A 16,032-nucleotide genomic window follows, 5' to 3' on the forward strand; every position below is an offset into this window, starting at 1 on the left:
GAGAAGAACTCTTAGGATATGCTCTCTTAACAACTTTCATATATAACATACGGCAGTGTCGACTGTATTTACCATGTTGTACGTTACATCCCTCGTACTTATTTATCTAATAACCGGAAGTCTGCCCCTTTTGCCCACCTTTGTCCAATTCCCCTCCCCCACACCTACCCTTTGGTAAGTGCAAATCTGATCTCTTTTCCTCCGCGTCTTTGTTTGTTTGCTTGTTTGTCTGTTTGCAAGCATAATTGACCTACAACACCATGTTAGTTCCTGGGATACAACATCGTGATTTATTATTTCTATACATTTCAAAATGGTCAGCACTGTAATTCTAGTTATGATATGCCACCATACAAGGGCAGTGCATAGTTATTGACTATATTCCCTACACTGTGCGTGTCTCTTTTTCTATCTGATTATTTTAAGTTGCTGGCCTCTTAAGTTTAAATGCATATTAACTACCCCCCATCTTTACTCCTCTCCTCACGTTTACTGTTTCTGACATCATATTTTCCATCTTTTTCTTCTGTGTATCCCTTAACTAAGGGGCTTCCCAGGTGGCTCAGTGGTAAAGCATTTGCCCGCCAATGCAGGAGACGTGGGTTCGACCCGTGGGTCGGGAAGGTCCCCTGGAGAAGAAATGGCAACCGAATCCAATATCCTTGCCTGGAGAATCCCATGGACAGGGGAGTCTGGCGGGCTAGGTCCATGGGGCTTCAAAGACTCGAACATGACTTAGCAACTAAACAACAGCAACACTCCCGTACCTACTCATTGCGGATACAGATGCTTTTTACTACTTTAGTCCTTTATCCTTCCCACTAGCTTTGTAAGTCATTGATGTACTACCTTTACTGTATATTCGCCTTTATCAGTGAGCTTTCTCCTTTCATCATTTTCATGTTTCTAGTTGTGTCTTTTCTTTTTTGCTTGGAGAAGTCCGTTTGACATTTCCTGTAAAGCTGGTTTGGTGATGCTGAACTCTTTGAGCTTTTGCCTGTCTGTAAAACTTTTGATCTCTCCTTCAGATCGGAGTGACAGTCTTTCCAGTAGTGTCTTCTTGGTTGGAGGTTTTTCTCTTTATCGTTTTAAATATGTCGTGCCACTCCCTTCTGGCCTGCAGAGTTTCTGCCAAAAAGTCCCTTGTGTGTAACTTGTTGCTTTTCCCTTGCTGCTTTTAACATCCCCTCTTTAGCTTTATTTTTTGCCATTCTAACTACAATGTGTCTTGCTGTGGTCTTCTTTCTGTTTAGGGCTCTCTGTGTTCAGTACCTGGATGCCCATTTCTTTTGCCAGGTTAGCAAAGTGTTCAGCTGGTATGTCTTCACATATGCTCTCTGCCCCTTTCTGTCTTTCTTCTCCTGCTGGGACCCCTAGAATTCAAATGTTTCTATGCTTGACCTGGTCCCAGAGGTCTCTGAAACTGTCCTCATCTATGTTTATTCCTTCTTTTTTCCTGTTCAGCTTCAGTGATTTCCACTCTCCTGTCTTCCAGCTTCTTGATCTGTTCCTCCGTATCATCTCACCTACCGTTGAAGTATATTTTTTATTTCACGGATTGTACTCTTCATCTCTGTTTGGTTCTCCTTTAGATGTTTTATTCTTGCTACTTTTTTTAAACTTTTTAAAATTGATTTATTTTTAAATGGAGGATAATTGCTTTAAAATATTATGTTGGCTTCGGACGAACATCAACATGAATCATCCATAGGTATATATATATCCCATCCCTCTTGAACCTCCTTCCCAGCTCCCACCCCACCCCACCCATCTAGGTTGTCACAGAGCACCAGGTTTGAGTCCCCTGCATCATACAGCAAATTCCCAATGGCTATCTGTTTTACATATGGTAAGGTATGTGTTTCAACGCTACTCTCTCTATTCGTCCCACCGGCTCCTTCCCTCACGGTGTTCGCAAGTCTGTTCTCTGTGTCTGTGTCTCCATTGCAGCCCTGCCAATAGGTTCATCAGTACCATCTTTCTAGATTCCATATATATGCGTTAATATATGATAATTGTTTCTCACTTTCTGACTTACTTCACTCTGTATAATAGGCTCTAGGTTCATCCACCTCAATAGAACTGACTCAAATGTGTTCCTTTTTATGGCTGAGTAATGTTCCACTGTATATATGTACCACCACTTCTTTATCCATTCATCTGTCCATGGACATCTAAGTGGCTTCCATTTCCTAGCTGTTACAAATAGTGCTGCAGTGAACATTGGCATACATGGGTCTTTTTGCATTATGGTATCGTCAGGGTACATGCCCAGTAGTGGGATTGTCGGGTCTTATGGTCGTTTTATTCCCAGGTTTTGTTTCAAGGACTCTCCTTACTGTTCTCCAGAGTAGCTATATCATTTACATTGCCACCAACAGTGCCAGAGGGTTTGCTTTTCTCCACATCATTTCTAGTGTGTGTTGTTTGTAGCTATTCTGATGATGGCCATCCTGACCTGTGTGAGGTGATACCTCGTTATAGTTTTGATTTACGTTTTCTAATAATGAGTGTGGGGAGAAATGGCAATAACCTCAGATACACAGATGACACCACCCTTACGGCAGAGACTGAAGAGGAACTAAAGAGCTTCTTGATGAAGGTGAAAGAGAAGAGTGAAAAAACTGGCTTAAAACTCAACATTCAAGAAACGAAGATCATGGCATCCGGTCCCATCACTTCACGGCAAATAGATGAGGAAACAACGGAACCAGTGACAGACTTGATTTTCTTGGGCTCCAAAATCACTGTGAACGGTGACCGCAGCCACAAAATTAAAAGACGCTTGCTCCTTGGAAGAAAAGCAATGACAAACCTAGACAGCGTATTAAAAAGCAGAGACGTTACTTTGCCTACAAAAGTCCTTGTACTCAAAGCTATGGTTTTTCCAGCAGTCACGTAGGGATGTGAGAGCTGGACAAGAAAAAAGGCTGAGCGCCGAAGAATTGATGCCTTTGAAGTGTAGTGCTGGAGAAGACTCTTGAGAGTCCCTTGGACAGCAAGGTCAAACCAGTCAACCCAAAAGGAAACCAATCCTGCTCATTCATTGGAAGCCCTGATGCTGAAGCTGAAGCTCCAATACTTTGGCCACCTGATGCGAAGAGCCGACTCATTGGAAAAGACCCTGATGCTGGGAAAGGCTGAAGGCAGGAGGAGACGGGGACGACAGAGGATCAGATGTTTGGATGGCATCACTGACGCAGTGGACATGAGTTTGAGCAACCTCTGGGAGATGGTGAAGGACAGGGAAGCCTGGCGTGCTGCAGTCCATGGGTGGCAAAGAGTGGGACACGACTGAGAATATAATCCTGCAAGCCTAAAACATACTTCTCTCCCCACTATGAATCAATATCAAATGAATAAGCATAGCCTTCAGCTGACATAGGTAGGGCTAGCACCTACATGGCTGGCTATGGGGTCCTAGGTGTCCCAAAGTTCGTCTTGTCCTGCTGGTGAGTGTGGCTGTTTCTGGGGGCAGCTGGCTGACATGCCAAGGTATCTTCAGGCTGGTTTGTCCTGCCGTTGACTGGGTTTGGGGTCCAGGGTGTCCTGGGGCTAGTGCCAGCTCACTGGTGGGTGGAGCTCTGTTTCTGTTCCTGGGTCTCTAACTGCAGGGCCCTGGGGGTCTCAGAGCTGGTCTCAGTTCACTCTTCGGTGGGGCCCGTTCCTGATATTGCTGGCTGTGGAATCCTGGATGTCGCATAGGGGGTTTCCACACACTGCAGTGTGGGGCCAGATTCCAGAGCTGCTGGCTGAGAGCTCCAAAGTGTCCCAGACCTGGTGTCTACTTGCTGGTACACTGTGCTGGGGCTCAGTGGCTCTTGGGACTGGTGTGGGCCTGCTGGTGGGTGACCTATTTCCTGGTGTGGCAGGCTGCAGGGCTGGAGTTACTCCGGTTGCTGTTGTCTGCCTGCTGGTGGATGGAGCTGGTTCCTGGGTTCTCTGACTTCAGGGCTCTGGAGGAGTCCAGAAGTTGTTGTTTTGGGCCATTGGTGGATGGGTCTGGGTACAAGGAATACTAGGGCTGGTGCCTACCCACTGATGGGTAAAACTGGTCCTGGGGCTAGTGATGACCTGCTGTGGGCAGGAACTAGGTCCCACGGCCTCTGACTGCAGGACCCTGGAGTCCTGGCTTAGTGCCTTCTCACTGGTATAGGGCCAGTGTGGTGTGTCGGGGCCTCTGATTGACAGGTCCAGCTCCAGGGAGTCATAAGACAGCAGGCTTGCTTGTGGGTGGGGCTGCGTCTCTGCCTGGCTAGTAGCTTGGCCTGTCCTAGTATTCCTGCCTACAGGCTGATGGGCAGGTCTAAGCACTGGTGCTAGTAAGCTAGAGGGGGGAGTCCAAAATGGCACTTTCTAGCACCAGTGACCACGGGGTAGAAGGAGCTCCGCAAAATGACTGCTTCCAGTGTCTATGTCCCCAGGGTGAGTCCAGTTGCCTCTTGCCTCTCTGGGAGGCTCTCCAAGATAAGTAGCTGGGTCTGACCCAGGCTCCTTTCAAACTATTGCTTCAGCCCTGGGTCCTGGAGCGTGTGAGATTTTGTATGCCCCCGTTAAGAGTGGAGTCTATTTCCCACGACCCCTTGGCTCTCCTGAAATTAAGCCCTGCTGGCTTCAAATCCAAAAGTCCTGGGACATCCTCTTCATGCGAATAAATACAATTTCATCAGCAAAATTATACAGACTACCACTACACAGAATAGGCATGAATCTTACAAACTTAACATTGTTTGATAAACCAAGAAGCAACACAGATATATTTAACAATTCCATTCGTACAGCTGTAAGTAGCTGTCAACACTAACTCATAACATTATGTGTGTGTGTGTGTGTGTGTAGTATAAAATTTTTGAGGAAAACAGAAGAAAGGATGGCACATAAGTAAGAGTGGGCCTATTCTCCTTGAAGAAGGAACGGGGCTAAGATAAGACAGGGAAACTTCAGGAGTGTTGGGGAAAGCCGACACTATCCACTTCTATGACTTGGGGGTATACACTTGATAATCAATTATTAAACTCCACGTATATATTGTGACTTTTTCTCTATCTATGTTACGTTTCGGTATAACTGGAGAAGAATATAATGCTTAGGGAAATAACATCCCAGTATAAGCATAGTGTAATTATATTCTAACCAGAAGTAGAACCAAAATTACTTTCTTTGTTGATAACCTATCTAACTGAGCTTAGTAATCTTATTTCATCTACATGAATAGCTATATTTTTGGGAACTCATACCTTTTTAACTAAAACTAATCAAGTGATGCTTATTTAATTATAATATCAATCTCAATTTTTAAATATATTCCATATTTGGGTAGTACATTCTCATTCAGAATTTAATTGTGAACTTGTGCTGAAACTCAAAGAAGTCATGTATTTGGATACAATTTCTCAGAGACGTCTCCCCTCCCCATCCACTTCCTCTCAGAGGTGGAGCACCAAGAACCTGAGAAAAAGAAATGAAGGCCAGAAATCCAGAGCGATGTGCCTGCGCTATAGTACACCTATCTGACAAGCCGAGGGCAGTATTGCTTAAGGCTGTTTGTTGGGAAGGGCCAGATGCCATGCCTTTGGAGTTCCTCCTGTTCTTTGTGATTCATCTATTAACCCCTGAGACTGAGGAGCTTATTTGTGCCAGTATGGTGGCGGTGGTGATGGTGCTGGTGGTTGGATGGGCTGCATCTCCCTTGCCCGTTTGACACTGCTGTCTTAACACCAACCTTCACCCCTGCTCCCCGCAGCAGCAGCTCTTTTCTTCCTCTTTCTCCTCAGACAGAAACTGAGACCATCGATGTGCTAGACTGGGTGTGCTCCCACCTTCCACTGGCACAGAAGCAGTAGGTGGGTGTGCACAGCCCTTCAAGCCCTTCCCTTGTTCTTTGTAAGGAGCAAAGCGGAAAGAATTTTCCTTGAATGTCAGCCTCCACCCCGCAGTGAGTGCGCCTACTTTTGTTTCTAGTCTTGTGGCCCAAGTGAAGTCTCCACACTGGTTTGTGGCATCGATAGGGTCGATAGGAAGAATGTCATGTTTTTTAAAAGCTCACTGATTGATGAAATGAAACAGGAGTCATTTTCTGGGGCCACCCCGCTGCCTAAAGATAACAAAACTTTTCCCATTATAAATACGGATCCATCTTCTAACCTTGTTGTTCAGAATTCCAGCTGTTATAATGCACCTCCCTTTTTAAGGATGGACCCGAAACAGAAATTGAGGAAACATTTCTCTTGAGACTTTACCTTAAATGACTGAGCATGTAAGGGTCTTCTCGTGCTTATTAGGGATTTTTCATCTCTTTAAACTACATGTGCTTTATTGCTAATTCTTTGACACCATCAGAAGACATTTTGGAAAAAAAATGTTTTGCCCATGATTCGAGGACCCAAATGCCTCAACTGAGTTTTCCTGCATGGTTCCTGCCCCAGAATCACAGACGTACAGAATATTAGAGCTAGATAATCTCACGTAGAAATCTAACAGTTCTACTCCTGAGGGGTGTACAAATGGGGAATCTGAGAGTAGAGGGACAGTGCCATGTCAAGGCCAGCAGACAGTTCAACTATACCTCTTCAGTCCCCACTTTGCTGTTTGTTAGGACAGAAGCACCTCCATCGCCTCACACTCAGAGCCCTTGTGGATGGGTGTTGAAGTTGGTACAGCTTCTTCCCAACCTCCTGACTAACTGGAAACAATGAAATCTGTCCCATTTACTGTCAGTTATAGCTAGAGCCTTGTTCACTCACTTGAGCATCCCGGGTGAAGCACTCTCCTTCACTGCATCCACAGAGTCTCTAGTGTTTTGGGGTCACCGTGGATTGCTGACCTGACAGGCCTAACACAAGGTGGAGTAAGGTAGGGCAAGCACTTGATGAGCAATCAGGAGACCTGTCTCTCGCCTAACCTGCTGAAAAGCACTTCCCCTTTCTGAACCTCTTGTTTCTCCATCTCGGAAAAGAGGAAGGTGACCTAGAACAGTGGCTCTCAACCTGGGTTCCAAGAACTTCCTGAAATTGTGTGCAAACACTTCTTGGAAGGGTGTATGGAGCTTTCAATAGATTCTCAAAGGAGTCCTATTATGGGCTGAGTTGTGTTGCCCCTAAATTCCTATCTTCAAACCTTAACGCTCAAAGTGACTGAATTTGGAGATGGAGCCTTTAGAGAGGTAATTAGGGTTGATTGAGGGAGCTGGTAAAGAATCTGCCTGCAATACAGGTTTGATTCCTGTGTTGGGAAGTACCCCTGGAGAAGGGATACGCTACCCACTCTAGTATTCTTGGGCTTCTCTGGTGGCTAGATGGTAACGAATCCACCTGCAGTGTGGCACACCTGAGTTCCATCCCTGTGTTGGGAAGTTCCCCTGGAGGAGGGCATGGCAACCCACCCCAGTATTCTTGCCTGGAAAATTCCCATGGACAGAGGAGCCTGGTGTGCCACAGTTCATGGGGTCACCAAGAGTCTGACACGACTGAGTGACCAAGCACAACACACACAGAGGTTATAAGAGTGGGGCCCTAATCCCATAGGATCTGATATCCTTAAAAGAGGAGGAGTTACCAGGTCTCTCGCACTCTCTCTCTCTCTGTCTCCGTCCACACACAGAGGAAATGTCATGTGAGGAAACAGAGAGAAGGTGGCCAACTGCAATACAAGAGGAGTGCCTACACCAGGAATTGAACTGGCTGGCACCTTGATCTTGGACTTCTAGTATCCCGAACTATGAGAAACTAAATGTCTTTTGTTTAAGCCATCCGGCCTGTGGTATTTGGTTTTGGCAACTCAAACAGACTAACGCAGGGCCCATAACCAAAAAAAAGGTTCAGAGCCATTGGACCCACTGGTTGCCAGAAACCCATCCTGGACATTCATGTTTCAATACAACGATTTTAGGCACTTGCAGATTTCTTGAGTTCTTGCTTCGAACAGTGCAGGATATCATTTATTGCAACATACTTCCTCTGCTAATAGTTGCATAACACAGATTTGTATCTATATAAACCCAAAGGCCAGAGTTTAAATCCTGATTCCACCATCTACTAGATGTTTGACTTTGGACAAGTTATCGCATGTTTGTGCCTCGAATATAAAGTAGGGATAACATTAGTGTCTCCCTCACATGGCTGTTGTGAGAATTAAATGACATAATGCATGTAGAGGGCCTAGCACATAATCAAGTTTCAACAGATATTAGTAGCTTTTGTGATGAAAATGTAAGTAGCAGTCAGGGTTTTTTGCCCTTATAAACAACACTGTTGTGAGCAAACCTCTTTATACACAGAGAATTGTTTTTAAGTCCTTAGCTGGATTAACTAAGAGGAAAAGACTAAAGTAACTGAAATCATAAATAAAAGAGGGGATATTACAACCAACGTGACAATAATAAACAGGATTTTACAAGAATATCATGACCAATTGTGGCAATAAATTGGACAACCTAGAAGAAATGGATAAATTCCTAGGAACACACAATCTACCAGAACTGAATCAAGGAGAAACAGAAAACACAATAGACCAACAATGAGATTGAATCGGTAATGACAACCCCCCACCCCGCACACACACACACAAAATCAGGAACTGATAGCTTCACTGGAGAATTCCACTAAACATTTAAAAAATTAATACCAATCTTTCTCAAATGCTTCCAAAAAATCGAAGAAGAGGGAACACTTCCCAACTCATTTTATGAGGCCAGCGTTATCCTGATATCAAAGGCACCAAAAGAAAAGAATACTAGAGGCCACATTCCCGGATGAATGCGGATGCAAAAATCCTCGACAAAATACTAGCAAAACAATTCAACAGCACATTAGCAGGACTATGTGCCACGGTCAAAAGGGATTTATCCCTTGGTTCAAGGATAGCTTAACATACAAAAATCAATCAATGTAATAAAACACATTAACTGAATGAAGGACAAAAATCACACGATCTTCTCTATAGATGCACAAAAAATTCAACACTCCTTCATGAGAAAACACAGTCAAACAACTAGGAGTAGAAAGAAATTACCTCGACATAATAAAGTCCACAACTAACATCATACTCAGTGGTGAAAGTCTGAAATCGCTTCTTCTAAGGTGAGGAACAAGGCAAGGAAGCCCGCTCTCACCATTATGTTAGTATTCAACAACTGGAAGTCATAGCCAGAGCTGTTAGGAAAGCAAAAGAAATAAAAGGCATCCAAGTCAGAAAGAAGTAAAATTATCTCTGTTGAAGATAGCATGCTTTCGTACATGCAAAACTCAAAAGATTACACACACCCTTACACACACACATGGACACAACTGGTAGAACTCATAAACAAATTCAAAAAAGTTGTAGGACACAAAATCCAAAAGGAAAGTTCAGTTGTATTACTATACACTAACAAAGAACAATTTGTAAAGGAAATTAAGAAAACAATTCCATTGACATTAGCAGCAAAAAAGAATAAAATACTGAGGAATAAACTCAAGCAAGGAGTCAAAAGACTTGTACACTGCCAACTACAAAACATTGCTGAAGGAAACTAAAAAAGACACAAATAAATGGAGAGGCATCTCTCTGCACAGACTGGAATATAAATATTGTTAAGAAGTCCACACTATCTAAGGTGGTTAATTTTATGTGTCAGCTTGACTGGTCCACAGAGTGCCTAGGTATTTAGTCAAACATTATTCCGGGTGTTTCTGTAGGGTGCTTTTTCATGAGATTAACATTTAAATCAGTCAACTGGATAAAACAGATTTCCTCCTGATAATGTGGGTGGGCTTTACCTAATCAGTTGATAGTCTGAATAACACAAAAAGGCAACCTTTCCTCACGTAAGAGAATTCCTCCTGCGTGAAAGCCTTTGGACCTGGGACATCAGCTTCTTTTCCTGCCTTTAGACTCAAACTGAAATATCAGCTCTACTGGTTTGGTTCTTAGGCCTTCTAACCTGGGCTAGAGCTAAACCACTGGCTCTTCTGGGTCTCCAGCTAGCCAACTCACCCTCTAGATCTTGGGACTTACCAGCCTCTACAGTCGAATGAGTCAATTCTTTTACACACACACACACACACACACACACACACTCCACTGGATCTGTTCCTCTAACACACTACCCAGAGTGATCTACAGATCCAATGCAAACCCTATCAAAATCCCAATAGCATGTTTTACAGAAATAGAAAAATTCGTCCTAAAATTTAAATAGAATCTAAAAAGAGATCCTAAATAGGGAAAACAATTTGGAAAAAGAAAAAGTAGAGAACTCACACTTCCTGATTTCAAAACTTTACAAAGCTACAGTAATGAAAACTGTATGTTAGTGCCATATTAACAAATAGATCGGTGGAGTAAACTAGAGATCTTAGAAATAAACCCTCACTTTTAGAAGGTGTGCCAGGCCGTGGACTTCCTGATAGAGGAAAAAAATGGCTTTCCTCTCTTTTTTTTTTTTTTTTTTAAGGTTTAAGATCTTTGGATCAAAGCAAGGACTCTGAAGTCAGATTGCTTGGTTTCAATTCTACCACTGATCTCCCTGGGCCAAATGACCTTGGGCCAGTGGCTGAACCTCTCAGTACCTGTTTCCTCACCTGTAAGAGGCTGGTGATCATTAGTACTATAGTCCTAGGAGGGTCACAAGGAAGCATTACTATTTATGTACAGCACTTAGAAGAGTGCCGGGCACAGGGTCCCTGCTCTATAAGTTGCTTTTCCTAGATTCAGCCAAATTACCTCCCAAATGGATTTCTTGCACCACCGCCACAGAGGTTTGCTCCTCAACTCACCCACTCTCGGAATGGTTAAGCACTTGGAAGCTTGTCGTCCTAGTGCGGGAAGCCCGATTCGTGGTTTTAGTTTACATCTCCAGGGTCAGTGGTGGTGAGCATCTTTGAAGGGGGGACTGGACAGTGAGACTCTCTCTTCTTTGAATTGCCTCAGAGTGGGGAAAGAGCTGGGGGAGTGAGGTCAACCCCAGACTGTCCCCCAAATCTGCCTGCCAAGAACGTTTGATGGAGCAGTTGAGGCAGAGATGTTACAGAAGAAAACGACAATCCCTTTGTCCTCTGGCCACTTAGGGAGAAGTACGCCGACCACTCATCACTGAGCGCGGGATTCCTCTGCCCATTCTCCCATTGGGTCATAAGACTTGTGGTCGAAGGGAGGCTGGCAAATGCTTTCAGCACGTGCTAGGCGCCCAGCGCCTCCATCCTGACGTGTCATCCTCACCTCCCAGGAGACCAGCGCCCTCAGTACCTTCCTGCCTCCTGCTCCACCCACTTTGTACACAGTCAGGGCTCAGGGCTGTGACTCTAACCGGAAAGGGGAGGTGGGACAGGAGGAGGTGGGACGAGAGGCTTGACAGAGGTATACACGCAGCATCACCTGCAGCCACCAACTCGCAATCTGCCGGGATGGCCTTTGGGCTTGGCAGCAAACCACAGGAGGCCCTCGACCCCATTGGTTACACCTCGAGGGGGCGGGCAAAGAAGGCGCGTGCTGGTTGGCAGGAACCGGACCAATGAGGAGGCGCAGCGCTGGCAAGCTGAAAGCTTCGCGAGATTTGCTGCCATCGCCTGCGCGTGCTGCTTTAGGGCGCGCTCCAGACGCCGCCCGCCTCGCATGCCCTGACCGTTACCGCCGCCGCCCCCTCGACCTGGTTGATAAATCGTCGCCGCCCCAGGTCCGCGGCCACCCAGGTCGCGACATGAGCTCCTCAGATGATGAGGCGGCTGTTAGGGGAGTGGGTTTCAGCTCAGAGTGCGGGGAGCACAGAAGCGGCCTTGAGGTCCGCTCCACAGCTCTGCAGGGACCCAGCCCCGGCCCTGAGCCGGGGGCAGCGCGAAACGGCGAGGGTGAGGGTGGGGATGGCTTCCTAGATCCTGAGTGCTTCGAGTCAGAGCGGGAGGTAACGGAAGCGGGAGGGCAGGTGCTGTGTGGCCGCGAAGGCCGGCCTGGTTCCCCGGCCGACGACCAGGGGGACGTCCTGCAGCTGGCTGACGAGTCAGTGGCGGCCATCCTGCAGCAGCTGGCCAACCTGGACTTGCTGGGCATCCGCAGATGCCTGTCCCCGGAGAGCTACGTGGTCGGCGAAGGGTCTCCCTTGAGGGCCCTCGAGGAGCGACCCGGCAGTCGAGGCGTGGCCGCCCAGAGGGTTGGGGAAGAGGCACAGGCTGAGGCCAGCCCTCTCGAGGTTGGCAGGCTCGAGGCATGCCGGGCCCGGGGAAACCCTAAGAGAGGCAGTAAGAGTAGGTTGAAGGTGGCTGTGGATCGCCAGCGGCCCCCCTCAGAAAGCCCAGCCGGGCTGCTGTCCGACTCCGAGTCCTCTGATGAGTTCAGTGAGATAGAGCTGATGAGGGTGAGCATTTATGGCAAAGACGGAGGACAGGCCAAGCTCAACAGCCCCAAGGGCCCCGGGGACACACCCAAACACTCAAAAGTCCAAGGCAGGGAGAATCTCCTTAACGTGCCAGGCACTTGCCAGTCCTCGGCTCTGCGAGGATTAATCTCGGTTGTGGAAAGGCAGGTCAGGCAGGGCTATGCAGAGCAGGGGGACATCTCTCCCTCTAAGAAATTGCAGAGCATGCTCAAGGAGAAGGGGGGCAGCCTGCCCAGGTCCCCGAGAGTAGCAGTAGCACCAGCTACTGCAGCTGCCACTACAGGCAGCCTACCGCGGCCCAATCCTAGGAGGAAGGGGGTCCAGGAGAAGAAATCCCTCAGGGGCGTCTCCAAACCTGCCCCGGGGAGAACCTTCCCTTCCTGGGAGCAGGGAATCTCGGCCACTCCCCTGGATCCGGTCACCTTCCCCCCAGTCTCCGGCATCCCGCTGCTTGAGAGGTCCAAGAAGTATGCCTTGGTCCCTTCGGGAGCCAAAGAATCCAAGCAAACCGGCGCTCGGAAGAAATCCATGGCTAGGCGGGCACGGGAGTTGGTGGCAGCAATGGCGGTGTCCGGAGAAGACAACGACCCAAATAGAGACCCATTCCCAAAGGGCCAAGTGAGTAGGCCAGGCCCCTCCTCGCTCCCCCCTCTTCCCCCTGCCATCCTCCCCAGGACACAGGTCTTCACCCGTGCTCCCTCTGTCCATCCCTCAGGGGTGGTCATTGGGTGGCCCTCGGTCACTGGGTCATTAGGATGCCAGATTGGGGTCTTTTACTAGGGACAAACGTTAAGGTAGCACTTTGGGTGTGCTGGGCTGGGTTCTCCACCCTTGGCCTGTTTCCAGCCAGGCTGGGGCTGGAGTAGAAGGGAGAGCTGGTAGCTGAATTGATTTGAGGGGCCCCATAAAAGATTCACAGAGCTTCGGTGTTTAGACACATCACTTTCCTGAATCCTACTTCCTAGCTGATCCCCAAACCTTCCTTGCAGGGGCCCCAGGCTTTCTCAGTGCCACACTGTTGTCCCCAGCTCAGCTCTGCCTGCTGGCCTGGGGCTGACTTAGAGGGAATGTGCTGAAGAGATCAGCCTTTCAGTTTCCTTTCCAGTTCCCTGCCTCAGCTCGGTCTTGAATCACACGAGGTCTCACACACACAGACATAGACATATAAATGCACTGGTACACACAGGCGCACGCACACACACACATCCTTACTCCAGGTCAGTGAGAAATCTTTGTTCTTAGCTGACCACTGACAGGGCACCGGCGTCTTGTCCACGGGTGCGTCAAGGAGAACCCAGCAGCACCAACGTCAACATCAGAGGCGGGCAGGATTCAGGAAACTCAGAGCCCGTGGCCATGAACAAGGGAGAAGTCATGCCCAGAGGGCCTGGCCCCTCAGGTGAGTGTCCTGGGTTTTGATATGGGGGCAGGGAACCAGGGGTGAGGGCAGAAACCTCTGTCACTCTCTCTCTCTTTTCTGGGGCCTCAGCCTTGCTCTCAGGCTGCTTCTTCCATGGGAAACAGGTGTCAGCAGGGCTAGCCCTGGCCCCATCACCTTCTGTGTGGGATTTGTTTGGCAGGGGTGATCGGTGGCAGTGCCCCAACAGCTACTCTGGGCGTAGACCTGCAGGCTAATAGCGTTTTCTGTGAAGTGCTGTTCGCCCACATTGCTCTCCCAGGTGCTGGCCGTGGCTGCCGCTCTGGGAGGCTCGAACCCAGAACCACAGTCTTTCGGGACCATGGTGGTAAAATGGCTGCCCCTGAGGAATAGGAGGGGCAGGCCCAGAGAGAAGGTTTGGGCTGCCTGCCGGGCAGAGCCGGGGAGGCTTGATGTTAGCAGAGGGTGGTACTGCCTCACCTCACGTTAGACCCTGCTTGGCCCTTTCCACCTCACTGGGAGCCTGGGAAGCTGGATTGTGTGTCCTTTCCCTGTCAGGTGACCGCGAACCAACTGACCATCCCCCAAGACCGAAAAGGCGGCAGCAGCCAGCTGCAAGGCAGGGCTGTCCTCGGGTAATGCTTCTTCTGGCTCCTGGAAATGCACACCCAAACCCCATGGTGGGATCTGGGTCCAAGTTCAACTGACATGTGTGGGCACCCCCCCCGCCCCCCACCCCGTCCCCTTCCCACACCCCAGGGAGGGAGCCCACCTCCTTTCCTCTGAGGAAAGTCTTTCCCTTGCCAGTCTAGACACCTGGCTTTGGGATGGAGGGCCCGGGGGGAGAGGAGGAGGGGAGGCGGGTGTATACTAACCGTTTCTCTTCCTGCTGTGTCTGCTGGCCTAGTGTCTGGTGCTACAGAGAGAAATAGACGACCTTAAGGAGCAACTTGGTATGAGGAACCAGGGACAGAGAGCAGTGGGTTCTTAGTGCAGAAGTGGGGTGGGCCCTTGGGGTGGGTGGGCTGCCGGTGCAGGAGGCCTCGTAGGGACCAGCATTCCTGTGGGGAGGAGAACCTATCACGCCTGACCCTGGAGGGGGCGGTGCATGTTCAGCTGGGCGTGTGGACAAGGAGCAAAGTGCTGTGTGGACTGCGTGCACACTCTGCCAGCCAGGCGAGTCCTAGAGAGCTCCTTCTGATAGGACTTGTAGAGATGCCTTGTTGATCTGGTGTGGCCTCGGAGGTTCTTGTTGGATTGTTTGTGAGACAATTTTTGAATGGTCTGGGCGTGGCCCCGACCTTGAGAGCTGCTGGCACATTTTGTTTCCTTTTAGGAAATGGCTCCACATTTAATTCCGGTAGTGGGGAGTGACGAGGCCCAGAGCTCTTTGCATCGGGGCTGGGGGTATGTGGGTTTCAGGTTGCAGGGCTAGGTGGTTCCCCACGGGGACAGGGGGACAGGCTTCTATGTCCGTCTGTCTAGAGCACCTGTTTATGCCTCTCCCTGTTGCAGCCTCCATGCAGTACCAGGTTGACAAGTTCCGGATCCTTTGAAGTGAGTGTTACACACCCCACACCCCTTCCCACAGTCCTGGCTGTTGAGCAGGGCCGTGGGCTGGCCCTGGCTTGAGGCTCTTCCCTGACTCTGCTGTTTCACAGGTTGAGCCCAGTATCTTCCGGCAAGAGGAGCAGCTGTTACCTCCGGGGCCGACGAGCTGTGGCCAAGCTTGTTGCCTCCTGTTCTGCCTCCACCAGGGCATCCTCTGCCCCTTGTTTTGCCCCCTGTCTGCCCCAGTTTCACAGCAGTTTTTGATTAAAAGGCTTCTCATATTCTGTGTTCTGTCCTCTCTCTGGGGGGTAGGGGTTGGGGGAATGGGGCAAGGCCTGGTGGGGAGCCACTCCGTATCAGAGCCTGTTCCACAACAGTACCTCTGGCATCCTGTGGGGGGCACTCTGGGTCAGCCTGTGCTACCATCCAGGCCGTCAGGCCAGCGGAGCGCCCCTAGTGTGTGTTCTGTGTGGGCTCTGTCTGGCCACCTTGGCACGTCCCTCCTTTTCCCTGAAGGCCCTCTTCTAGTTCTCTAAACACCCTCCTCTGTGGTTTAGGAGTTTCCATTCATTGCTGCCATTCTGCCTCCCTGTCAGAAGGAAGTCATGACCCCCTTACAGAGCTCCAGTCTTTCACCCTTCCCTCACTGCACTCATTGTCCTGCTTACCCCGACCACTCTGCTTTCCTGTCAGAGCACCCTCGATCTCTCCCCTGGCTTGCCATCGATGACCTTGCCTGCATGTTTACTTAAGCAGG

At 48.9% G+C, this 16,032-nt stretch overlaps 1 protein-coding gene across 2 annotated transcripts; it reads left to right on the forward strand.

The window, feature by feature from the left end:
* Positions 1-11,458: 11,458 nt before the first annotated feature.
* LOC145535914 (uncharacterized protein CXorf49 homolog) lies at positions 11,459-15,556 on the forward strand. 2 transcript variants are annotated; one of them, XM_081564257.1, is made up of 6 exons: positions 11,459-12,964; positions 13,589-13,745; positions 14,283-14,359; positions 14,632-14,677; positions 15,240-15,281; positions 15,386-15,556. In XM_081564257.1, exons 1-5 carry the CDS (start codon positions 11,489-11,491, stop codon positions 15,278-15,280), a joined length of 1,797 nt encoding a protein of 598 aa, XP_081420383.1. In that variant the 5' UTR covers positions 11,459-11,488; the 3' UTR covers position 15,281; positions 15,386-15,556. The 2 variants fall into 2 exon arrangements, 1 of the variants encoding a protein (XP_081420383.1); XR_014075533.1 differs by lacking the exon at positions 14,283-14,359 and having other exon boundaries at positions 11,536-12,964.
* Positions 15,557-16,032: the final 476 nt, after the last annotated feature.

This window comes from Giraffa tippelskirchi, chromosome X (assembly GCF_054371585.1).
Source record: "Giraffa tippelskirchi isolate mGirTip1 chromosome X, T2T-mGirTip1v1.2.pri, whole genome shotgun sequence".
Taxonomy (NCBI): domain Eukaryota; kingdom Metazoa; phylum Chordata; class Mammalia; order Artiodactyla; family Giraffidae; genus Giraffa; species Giraffa tippelskirchi.

Excerpts from the sequence above, each read along its gene's own strand:
- LOC145535914 (XM_081564257.1), top strand. The coding sequence starts at position 11,489 with ATGAGGAGGCGCAGCGCTGGCAAGCTGAAAGCTTCGCGAGATTTGCTG. Across the intron at positions 12,965-13,588 it reads ACCCATTCCCAAAGGGCCAA|CTGACCACTGACAGGGCACC; the intron begins GTGAGTAGGCCA and ends CTTTGTTCTTAG. Across the intron at positions 14,360-14,631 it reads CAAGGCAGGGCTGTCCTCGG|TGTCTGGTGCTACAGAGAGA; the intron begins GTAATGCTTCTT and ends CTGCTGGCCTAG.